At 48.2% G+C, this 11,805-nt stretch overlaps 1 protein-coding gene across 1 annotated transcript; it reads left to right on the forward strand.

Annotated features, from left to right (window-relative positions):
• The first annotated feature begins 5,942 nt into the window (after window positions 1-5,942).
• On the forward strand, window positions 5,943-9,197 carry LOC144247670 (omega-hydroxyceramide transacylase-like). Its single transcript, XM_077789011.1, has 5 exons — window positions 5,943-6,141; window positions 6,786-7,006; window positions 8,223-8,432; window positions 8,513-8,573; window positions 9,013-9,197. The coding sequence occupies exons 1-5, from the start codon at window positions 5,943-5,945 to the stop codon at window positions 9,195-9,197; spliced, it is 876 nt and encodes a 291-aa protein (XP_077645137.1).
• The last annotated feature ends 2,608 nt before the right edge of the window (window positions 9,198-11,805 follow it).

Raw genomic sequence — 11,805 nt, forward strand, 5'->3', positions numbered from 1 at the left:
TCCCACAACAGAAAAAAATATTCAGGTATTTCTTACTCCTAAAATATTTTGAGTATTTTCAAATATTCAGTTGACATCAGTTTTCATCCTTTCTCAGAGCAGCAGCTGGTGTCTCTCATCACAAGCAGCTGGATTTCATGAGACTGTAACTATTGCCAAGAGTTTGGGGAGCTCGGAGACACATGGGCACATCCACTCAGGCTTATTAGTTCCTTCTCCAATGAAAGAGGCCTTTATTTTTCCTTGAAACATCTCACTTCTACACAGGTAAACCATATTTTGAGTGCCCCAGTTTGAACTCCCAGTGCACAGTGCTTTGAACTGGAGAGCTGGACTACAAAACCTCCTCCTGAGCTCTCTCAAGCTGATTTTTCATAAGTTTCTGCAAATACTCCAGGCACACTGGAGTTCCCAGCACTCCCAGCCATGCCTGCATCCCACAGGGCTCCTGCTTGGCTCTGCTGTGTTTTTATTTCAAGGCCAGGTTGGACAGGACTTGGAACAACCTGGAATAGTGAAGATGCCCCTGTTGTTGCAGGGGTGGAAAAGGATGAGCTTTGAAGTCTATTCCAACCCAAACTATTCTGGGATTCTGTGACCTACTATTAAAGTGTTTTTCTGGTATAACAGGGTGATCCTAAGTGTTATGAACAACTGTATAGCTGTTGGTTTTTGCTGTCATATATTGGCTTTTACAAATTTGATACAGTACAGTTTGTAATCTCTTTTTAACTGCTTTTAATATAGTATGATTTGTCACCCTTTTATAGTTAATACCCTAATCCCTGTATAGAATCTATATTTTACTATGATAAATATATTATACTTCAGGCTTTTGCAAAATATTAAAATAGAGGTTATGTGCTGTGTATTGCAACATTAACTTTTGCAGAAGTAATTGTAATTGTGAAATAATAACTAATGCCTTTATTTTTGTAACTGACAATAGTGAAATAGCTAATATTTATTGAAAGTACTTGCAAAAATAGCTAAAATGCCTATATGGTAAGATAACATTGAAAAGAACCAGGCAAATAACACCAAAAGAGCTAAGAGGAATCTACCACTAACCCTTCAGCTATCAATAACTCTCAAATCACAGATCAGGGAGCCTTGTGAATAAATAAAATACAAAATCACATCTACATTGTGGCATGTATTCTAAGAAGATGAGGTCAAGGGTCGAATTAAGCTAAAGAATTTCCAGAACATGTAAATTCAAAAGAATATTTTAATAGGTGTAATCTTCACGAATATGCATTTGACCAATTATATAAGAGTTGTTATAGTTAACCATGTGCATCTACCTATGCACCCAGTGCTGTTACATTTGCTTTATCCCTTATTAAACTTTTAAAAACATTAAAGAGGGAGCCTCATTTCTCACATAGGCTAAGGAATCTCTTCTAGGCAGAAATGAAGTTGTGCCACTTTCCAGCTGAAGGTGATCTGCTCAAACATTTCCTTATTGTGAGAAATGACCACTCACATAAAAATTTCAGAGATGTATTAAACCTCAACAACACAACAAAAGGACTGAATAAGGGAAAAGGGAAAGCCCTGCGTGCTTAGCTGCAGCCAGAGGCACATCTGCCAAATGGCAGCTCTGCCTTTTATTCCCCTGGTGTTGCATCAGCCAAATACATATTCATAAGTAATTATACATATTCAGACATTTCCCTTATCTAACCCTGGCCTCTCCCAGAGTCTGCCAGTTGACTCTTCTTTGCTGTCCATTTGGTGGAGACTTTCTTACAGTCTGGAGGTGAGGTGTTATCATGCCAAGCCCACCCAGCAACAAAGTTCACCCATTCCCAACTGCCCCAAGCAAGGGGCAAATGTACACGCCGTCCCTCCACATGACCCTGACAACCCTGACAGCCAGGTTTGTCTGATGGCGACAGCATAGAGGGAGGAAAAAGGAGCCATAAGGAAAACAGAGGGTATCCAAAACAACCTACAATAATGAAGTTACATATCAACATAACTTCAAATCTCAGCAATACTTTCCTTAAGAGACCCAATATTCATCCCTTAATTGCAAGAGCCAATCATAATTTTATCAATTTTTACCATTATCTTCACCCTTTAGGAAGAAGCGGAAGGAGATGAGCTTTAAGGCCCCTTCCCACCTAAACCAGTCTAGGATTCTCAAAATCCTCCTTGATTTGGGAGCACCAGCACACAGTGGGTGCTGGTGACAACAGGCTCAGCTTCATCATCTGTGTCAGACATCATGTGCAGAGAGAATGGAACATCAGGCAAAAAAATATTTATTCATAGCAATCACCACAAATTAACAAGCCTTACCTGCGTTTCTAAAGACTCCCACGATGCATGCGAAGGGACGACGCTTGCTGCAGCCGCCAAGTTGGGAAAGGGCAGCAGTGAGGGAAGAAGGATCGGCCGAGCCCTCAGAGCACCAGGGGCAGGAACGGCCGAGCCCTTGGAGCAACGGGAACAGGAATGGGAATGGGAACGGCCAAGCCCTCAGAGCAACGGGAAAAGGAATGGCTGAGCCCTCAGAGCAAGCAACAGGAACGGGAACGGGAAGAGGAAAGGGAACAGCTGAGTCTTCAGAAGAACGGGAATGGGAAGAGCTGAGCACTCAGAGCAACAGGAGCAGCTGAGCCCTGATGGCAGCACCTGAAGCCAGGGAATAAAGATTAATCTAGGGAATAGAATTTCATCAGGGAGCACCTGCATCAAGGCCAGGCTGGACAGGGCTTGAGGGAACCTGGTTTAGTGGAAGGTGGCCCAGGCCACAGCAGGGGGTGGACTGAGATGAACATTAAGCTCCCTTCCAGCCCAAACCATTCCATACTCACCCAGCTGCCCTGGGCAGTGACATCATCTCCTCGTGTGCCCAGATGAGGTGTTTGTCACAGGAACAGGGAAAAGGTTCCTCTGCTTAATGCCGAACAGAAGATAGGCTGGAGGTTCCTGTGCCACACTCTCGGTAGAAGGAAAGGTAAGTGTGCTGGGGCACGTTCTGGGAGCTGTCAAAGCCACAGAAATACCAATTAGTGAGGCAAGGACCAGGGTGCATCATTTCCACTCTTTTCTTTCCCACCTCGAAGAAAGGTTGCCTGCAACATCAGTAGCAAAAACGTCACTTGTGTTGTTAACTCTGCTAAAATCTGTGTCCTGGTGGGAGGGCAGGGATGGGAATGTGCTCCCTAGGCCAGTGTCAGCCCTGCCTGCTGAGGAGGCAGCCACTGGCATGTGAGGAAACACGGAGCAGCCAAGAGGCAACTGAGGGGCCCAGGTGAGCACACACAGGTGGGCAAGGCCCCAGCATGGCAAAGTTCAGACCCCTGCCAGAGCCACTCCTTTATTCTGCTCCTGTTCCAGTGCACTCAGCTGGGGAGCTGCCGTGGAAATGCCTTGATTCATCACGGACTGTTTAAACACAAATAATAAAATCCAGCTTTCATGAAGGAGAGAAACCCAGACTGGGGTTTGCTAAGATGAGATTCTTACATGGGAAGATTTCAACCCAACACAGAACTGCATTTTTGCCTTTCTGCATTGGTGTCTTTCTGCTCCTCAGTTCTTTCTTCTCGCCCTGCTGTAGCTGTACAGAATGGTCAGATTCCCTGTTTCACACCCTGCAGCATCACAGGGTATTTCCAATTATCCATGGGAGCAGGAGGCACTGAGACCAGGCTGCTGTGTGGGGAAGCAGGACTGGAGACATTTGTCCCCAAAGCCAGGATGAAAAAATGAGGGACAGATGAGCAGGGTCCCTCCCAGTGGTTTCTGACCCAGTGATGGGGAAATGCCAAATGCCATGAGGGTGTTTGGCCTGGTAAAACAACATGCTTGAAACACAGGGCATCACTCAGGGACACACACAGCCTGTGTCCCATCCTGGGGCAGGGCAGAGAGAGGACAAGAAACAACTTCTGCATTTCCACAGCAGCATTTCCCAATCACTGTTTATGCCACCTGGGTCACTCCTCTGATCACCTGGATTGCTGCTTTCCAAACCCCACCTTCTTGGAGCCCTGGTACCTCACTCTGACAACAACTGCACCCACCTACATTTTTTCTAACTCCCTGTTTCCTTTGAAAGACACCTGGGACAGTCCAAGCCTTTGAAAGCCAGGGAGATGTGGCACTATTGCTAGGAGGGAAACAGCAGGCGCACTCTTGGCTTCCTTCTGCTCTTCCAAGATATACACTTTTTACTTCTTGATGCTGCAAGATTGGGTAAGAAGGCAAAACAAAGGGATTTGCAAACTCTCTCAATATTGCAGAGGTGCAATTAAGAGTAAGACCTGGCCCATGTGGTGTGATCCGTGGCTTTGGTTTGGGACTGGAGTGCCAGAGCTCTCCAGCTGTATGTGGAAAGCAGTGCAATCATGGGTCACATTTCTAGTTCCTTCTCGTGCTGCTGACTGAGGGCAGGAGGCTTGAACACAAGGCTTGAAGCACTGGGAATGCTGGTGCTGCTCCCAGACTGGCTCTGGGATTTTCCACAAGCCATGCACGTGGCCAGAAATGTTTTCCTTAAGCTCAAGAGCTTTGTGTGCCTCACCCATGCATTCCAAATGCCCCTTCCCTCCTGCACCAGAAGCTGCTTCTGAAGTTGACTCTTCTCATTGCAGTCAATTCTTAGGGGACCCTTGCACTCAAGAGTCGATGGAAAATTATTTCCAGTGCATTTGTCCTCCTGATTAAGCATGGAATATATTTATGCCTCTCGAGTCTTCAGTTTTACTTTGCTGCTCAGCATCAGGACCTGCAAGGTGTGTGCAAGGAGCTCAGGGCCTTGGCTCCTGGCTGGTGGCAGACACTGCTCCCGTGTGGAATTGGGGCTGGATTAACCTTGCGCTGATGCTTTGGGCTTAGTGGAGCCCACAGCCCTGCCAGCCCAGCAGGTCCAGCACAGCTGCTCCCTCAGCCTCAGGGCTGTTTTGCAGCCCCCTCACAGAGAGCAGGGCTGCATCCAAATCACTCCAGCACTGCCCTGGCACATAGCAAGAGGGAGAGAAGCACTCCTGGTGGCTTTGGGAGCATTTTGCCTGAAAGTGTTGGGGAGATTTCTGTGTATATCAGGAGAGGCATGTCCAAGTTGTTATTGGCTGTGCTGGCCACTTGCCTCTCTCTTGCCCAGCTCTCAGCGCTGCTTTTCCCACCAGCAGCTTCCCAATGTCTCACCCAGCAGCAAAGCTTAGAAGGCTTTGCATTTCTACATGGATAACCAACAAATCCCTGTGTTTGTCAGATGTTTCTCCCCAGTCTTTCCTTCTTTATCAACCTCTTTCTCTACTGAAACTTCATCCATCTGGAGGCAGGTGAAACCATCAGTTGTTGCTTGGACTCTGTATTTTTACCCTTCTGTAAGCAAACGAAAATTGTGAAACCAGGAAAACTAACTGGGTTTAGATTTCTTTAGTAATCCAGCCACCTTCTCCACTCCATGTGATAGTGTTTGGCAACCTGTTGCAAATGAGGCAAGAGTGTTTTGAGCAGCAGCTTGCTAGACTCTTTTGTGCCCGGGAATATTTGAGAATTCATACTGCCCAAGGGGCTGGAATTTTGTGCTGGAACTCCAGGGTATCACTGAAGCAGTTTACCACTTTGGGAAGCAGCTTTTCCCTCATGAAGGCTCAGTCCTGGGGAGCATCAGACCCCTGGGCTGCTCCCCCAACACATCAGTGTGACATGTGGCTGTCCCCATCGCCTGGGGCTGACAGTGCTCACCTCAGGCACGCTGGATTGCAGTAATCTTATTTTAATGAGCATTAGGACATCAAATCATCCACTTCTGCCCACTGCTGCTGTTTCACTGCACCTTTGGCCCAGAGGGATATAAGACAGTGAGAGTGTGGTTGGAAAGAGAGCAACAGCTGAGCACTGCCTGACTCTGGACAACCCACTAAAGCTGTTGGGCAGCTCTTTCCTTGTTGTTGGGGTGCTTGGAGTTAGCAGAGATGATGAAAATAAGTGGTAAAGAGGGAAGACCTTACTCTATACTGTTTAGAGGATGTAGTTTCATGATTGTATACCAAGCTGGAGTGTTATCTGCTTTGCGGGACTTGTCTCCTGACATAATGAAATCTGCACACAGGATCTATGGAGCATCTTCAGGATCTATTGTAGCTACAGCTGGATTGTGTGGATGTGATGTGGGTAAGGGCTACAGATTTCTTTTTATTTTGTGTCCAAAGAGATTGAATACCTGGGAATATTGGAGTTCCAAATATTTTTGTATCATTATCAATGGTTAATTCCTCAGATTTTTAAACATTATTTCCATCTTGAATAGCAGAAAACGTGTAAATTCGGCAGCATTTGGAAAAGAGTCATTGCACTTTCTTAACGGGAATTCATGGCAAGCATATTAATAAAAGAAAGAGAGGTGCTCTCCTTGATAAGGCATTTGAGAATCTTGGCAGATTCCCAAAAAAATGAGGACACATAAGATTCATTAGTAGGGCATAGATGCAGAACCAAATGGAGGAAATGTTCTAAAAAGGCTTCCTGTCCATTTTCTACCATATGTCCAAAATATTTTACTATGTCATGTGCAGAAAATGGGGAGAAAGTAGGAAAAAACCCAAAATACTTCTGCCTCATTCAATATTGAAAGTCCTTGGAAAAGTTGGGTCCACACTAGAGACCTTCAGCCGTAATGAAAAAGCACAATAGCTCTAAGCAATCATTTAGCAGCTAGATAAAATACCTCATCCCCATTCTCATGGGGAAGTGCAGCTCAAAATGTAAATAACACTATAAGGGATGTAGAATGATTGCTTTGCTTTGCTTTCCTTCAGATGAGATAAAGGAGTATGTCCTCAGTCACTTGAAATTCGTTCTCTGGGGCCTGCCCCTTGGAGTAGAGGTACTTAGATTCTTAAGGGAGGCCCTAGAGAAATTCCTGCCTCCAAATGCCCACGAGCTGGTGTCTGGAAAGCTGCACATTATCCTCACCCGCCTGCACGACTGGAGATGTGTGACAGTGTCCGAGTTTGCCTCGAAGGAGGAGCTGATTCAGGTGGGAGCAGCCGCAGCCGCCCGTGAGGGAGGAGCTGGGAGACATTTGCTGCCTGGCCATGTCCCACAGCACAAAAGCACAGAATGGTTTGGGTTGGATGGGACCTTAAAGCTCATCAAGATCCACCCTGTCATGGGCAGGGACACCTTCCACTGTCCCAGGCTGGTCTCAAGCCCCATCCTACCTGGCCTTGCATGCTTCCAGGATGCCCAGCTTCTCTGGGCAACCTGTGCAGGGCCTCAACAACCTCAAGGTAAAAAATATCTTCCCTATATCTCAATCTCCCCCCGTGTAGTTACAAACCATCAGCCCTTGTCTCATCCTAACAGGCCCTGGTCCATTCTAGTCCATGCCATGATTTCTGTCCTTGCCACCCTCTGCATCCTGACAAGCTGAAATAATTTTCAAAAATCAGCCCTTTTGATTACCGCCTCAATTATGCTGAACATGAAGAGAGCAATTTGAGGCATTTCACAGGTTCCCTTCCGTCTTCTCTGCCCTGGCTGTGGGCATCTGACATGGTCTGGTGCCCATTAGTCCGTGGTGCCCAATAACCCAGCTGGGGGACCCTGTTCTGGCACTCACAGATGAACCACCCCTCCCAAAGGTAACAGTTTTTGGGGATCTTCACTCATTTCTGTCCTTCCTATCTCACCCACAGGCTGTGATGTGCAGTTGCTTCCTCCTACCCTATTTTGGGATTTTCCCTCCAACGTTCCGTGGGGTGGTGAGTAGCTTTGTGGTCTGGAGACCCTGTCCCAGCTCAGGCCCAGGGCCCCTCCAGCCTCTCTCCTTTCTCCAGTGGTGGCATTCAGGACCTTTCTATCTGGGTTTGCCACCAACGTAGCTCAAGGCTGGGTTCCCCCAGTGTCTGCAGAGGGAAGAACAGGGCCCCACAATCTGACCTCACTGCAGACAGGACTGAGCTTCCTACAGGATTGTCCATCTACTCCTGCCCCCGGGGTTACCCCACATCTGTTCTGCTGCACTTTCCTCCCAGGTTCATTGCAGATTTCAGGGGGAAGGGAGTAGGGCAGGTTTGGACCTGGAGCATGGGAGCAGCAGGTGGGGCAGTTCCCTGGAAGAGGATCTGTGGAGCCCCAGAACCATGGTCTGCTGTGGGCCTGGCTGGGGAACAAGGCCCACGTTTGCCCATGTGAGCAGCACTGCTCTCCCTGCGAGGGGAAGGCTCAGGGCTCCCTGTTCTGTCTCCCAGCGCTACGTGGACGGGGAGCTGGCCATGTGGAGAGCCGACTTTGTGTCCCGCACCACCATCACCATCTCTGCCTTCGCCGGCGAATACGACATCTGCCCCAGGGATGGCCCCGCTGCCTTCCTGACGTTCCAGCTCTCTGACTCTATCTTACAGATCTCAAAAATGAACATCTGCCGCTTACAGCACATTTTTCAGGTTCCCACACATCAGGTGAGCAGCTCCTCCAGGTAGCCAGAGCCGTGAGGCCCCTGCAGCAGCCCAGCTGCACTGACTGCTGCCTCCCCTCACAGGTCATGGACCGCTTTTTTGTCCAGGGCTACCAGGACACGGTCTCCTTCCTAAAAAGACTGAGTAAGTGACTGGAAGTGTGGACAGGTAGGTTGGGTGCTTCCCCTACATCCTTGGTTTGCTGACACACGGTAAGAGATGCTGCCCCAGAGTGACTGGGGCAGAGAAATGCCTGTATTCCTGGCACTGCCAGGATTCCTTGAGTCCTGGCCTCTCCTGAAGCTGCCTCCAGAGCCACACTCCCCTTTTCTCTGCCACACTGGGCATGACAGAGCTTTCCCCAGGGAACACAGGTCCCAGGACCCCTAGGCACAAGCGCAGGCTCACGTGCCCTGCGTGGTGTTGATAAGCCCCTGATGCACAGAGCACCAATGTTTGGTGATTCCCGAGCCCTGGGCTCATCAGTATCCCTGATTTGCCCTCAGCCCAGGTCTCGCCTCACACTGCTGCAGACCTGGCAGTTGAGCAACAAGCACTGAGAGCTGGAATCTCTTCCCACCAGGGGATTTCCAGGTGAATTACTTTGAGGGCTTCACACTTTCCTTGGCCAATGAATCAAATCAGAAAGGTGATGAGACCCTGCACCTGAAGCCACGACTGAGGCTTTTTCACTCCAGAGCCACCAATCATGAGGATGACAACAAAGAGAATCCAGGAATCCTCCAGGCAGCAGATAAGGAAGAATAGGAAGCCCCACAACACCTTCTCCACCCCCAGGAAGGTAAAGAACCAGCTCTTCCTTTACCCCATCCATTTTCAAGTGACACTTGCCCAGGGCTGTCAGTGCCCAAACAGGCTCTGGGGCCGGTGAGAATGGACAGGGATGGGAGAAACTTCCCTCTCACCTCAGGGGTTACAAGTGAGGCCTCACACTGAGCCCTGCTCACTCTGGATTTGGGTGAGCACTGAGGACTTCATTGGTGGCTGGGTCAGAAGGGCTCCATGGACAACGAGCTCCTTCCATGGAGAAGCCCATGTATTCACTCACCCAGTGAGGTAAGAACAGGTTCTGCCCACACATCCCTTCTTTAGGGGTGTCTCAAGGGTTCCAGCTGCCTTTGCTGTGCCAGCCAAATCCAAACTTCTCCTTAGGAACTCTGGCTGCAGCCACACAAACACAAAGTGCAAGGAAAGCATATTACAGCTGCAGGTAAACTTCTAGCTGCATCATTTTCAAGGAACACAAGGCAGTTTTAAATCCTAAACTTATCGTTTTCTGCAATTCTGTGAAAAATAATGCCTGCTCCCATTTTAGTTTTGCATGGAAAACCAGACAATCCACACAGCATTTCCATTTCCAGTTTGTTGTTAGTAAAATATATCAAGAATCATCTGATGAAATGCAATATTTATTTCCATTTTACTCTCTATTTTCTCTTTCTTTCCTTCTGAGTCTTTCAACAATTCAGAATTCATCAGATTACTAGAAATCACTCTGCTTTTTCAACATGGTGATTATTTAAAATGCAGCCACATAAATTAGATGAAAACTGAAAAATTATACAGTCAGGTATATCTGGAAGGACTAGAAGAAACGAGGAATATAAATGGGAAAGACTAGGACCATTACCATTCCAGATCAAAAAACAAGAGTTTGGAAAACATAAAGTGGAATCAAGAAAGAGATTTCCTTTGAAAACAAGCCAACTCTCAACCCACTAAGCAGTGCAGGACACAGTGTTAGGCTGTAGAAGTTGCTTCCCTGGTTGCTTTTATAAAGGCACCATCAGTCTGACCTATGTGGAGCTTTTGGAAGCAACAGGGTGGGAATGAGGTTTCTTTGGAAGTTGGGCAGCTCTGGGCTGTCAGGAATCGCTGCCTCTGCTTTGCAGCTGGGCTGCAAGGTTTTTAACCAGCCTGAGGTGAAAAATTCCTCCTGTGGGCAGAAACAAGACCCATTTGCTAGGCCAGAGAGCAATCAAGGAGAGAGTCCAGGCTCTCCACCTCCAGAGCAGAAGCACATCACATTCTCCAGTTCTGGGAAGGAAAAGCCCTACTGATCAAGGTCAGGAAAAGGCTCTTTCACTGTTTCTCTGTGCAATGCCAGAACAGCAGTGATGCTACCAAAGCAGCAGGGGGATAAACTTGTGAACAACTTCTACTTGATTCCTTGGACAAGTGTCTGCAGCCTGCAATCCCACGAGGCTCAGGCTGCACTAGCAGGTTATCCAGTAGCCACTTATCTGTGTGCCCAGCAGAACAACTGCACAAGGAATTGCACCCTCCTTCGTGCCCAGACTGGAAACCCAGTCTGGCATAGAGCACCTGCAGCCAACAGCCAGAGCCACAGGCAGGACTGGGCACATGCTTGGCTTTGTTGGGCTCAGTTTCAAGGATCGGACTCAAGCACTCTTCCCTCTAGAGCTGCAGCGGGCTCCAGCTCCAGAGGGAGCTCTGCTGCCTTGGCTTGTCTCCAGACTCTCATCCCATCCACCTCAGGCTTCACATTCCTGCTGAGTTCAAAGCAGAAGGAGACAAGCAACACGATGGGGGTACAAAGGGTAATATTTTGAGGATACCAAAACGGGCTGCCCTTCAGACATCGGGAGGAAGGGAAGCAGCTCTCACCAGGCACTTTCTCCCACGGCATCCACTTTGTCCCACAGGAACTGCCAGAGGTGTCTGTCAGACTGACCAACGTGGTTTTATTCCCTTTAGGACCAGCTCGGCTACAGAAGAGCATTTCTGAGCCTTCTGCTGCTTTTGGCCCCAGTTTCTGCTTTAAAAACCCAATGAGCAACTTGGAACCCAGCCTGAAGGCTGAGCCTGACCTGCCCTGAGGAGCACATGGGCGCTGCCAGCAATGCCACAGCACAGGCAGGGCCTCAGCCCCGGATGATTCCCATGATCCACCCCCAGAGGAGGCATCCCAGGCTCGTTCTATCCCCACTGGATGCAGCTGGGCTTCCCACTTTGCTTCCTTGCGGTGAAACAAGCTCCTGCACAAGATGATTCCAAACAATGCCAAACTTTGCCTCTATCCATTGCCTCTGTCAGTCTCCATTGCCATTAGCTCCAAGCTCGTGTCTCCAAGAGGAGACAGCACCAGCTCTGCTTGCTTGAAAAGATGAGAGATTAATAAAGCAAAACCCAAAACCATTTTAGTTTGGGGATTCCTTGTAGATGGATTTTTTTTTTAACTTTACAAAGCTTTTCTCATTGCTTATGATCAAGCACCAGATGGGGCAGGGGAGACATGCTGGGCATTTCAAACTGTGCTCCTGTTTGTGTCTAAGGTTTGCAGATGCATCTAATGGATTTGGAAGTCCAATTCCTAGATGAGAATTTTCTCTGG

This window comes from Lonchura striata, chromosome 30 (assembly GCF_046129695.1).
Source record: "Lonchura striata isolate bLonStr1 chromosome 30, bLonStr1.mat, whole genome shotgun sequence".
Classification (NCBI taxonomy): domain Eukaryota; kingdom Metazoa; phylum Chordata; class Aves; order Passeriformes; family Estrildidae; genus Lonchura; species Lonchura striata.

Coding starts and splice junctions, on each gene's coding strand:
- LOC144247670 (XM_077789011.1), top strand. CDS start 5,943: ATGATGAAAATAAGTGGTAAAGAGGGAAGACCTTACTCTATACTGTTT. Junction 7,007..8,222: donor CGAAGGAGGAGCTGATTCAG/GTGGGAGCAGCC, acceptor TCTGTCTCCCAG/CGCTACGTGGACGGGGAGCT. Junction 8,574..9,012: donor CTCCTTCCTAAAAAGACTGA/GTAAGTGACTGG, acceptor TCTTCCCACCAG/GGGATTTCCAGGTGAATTAC.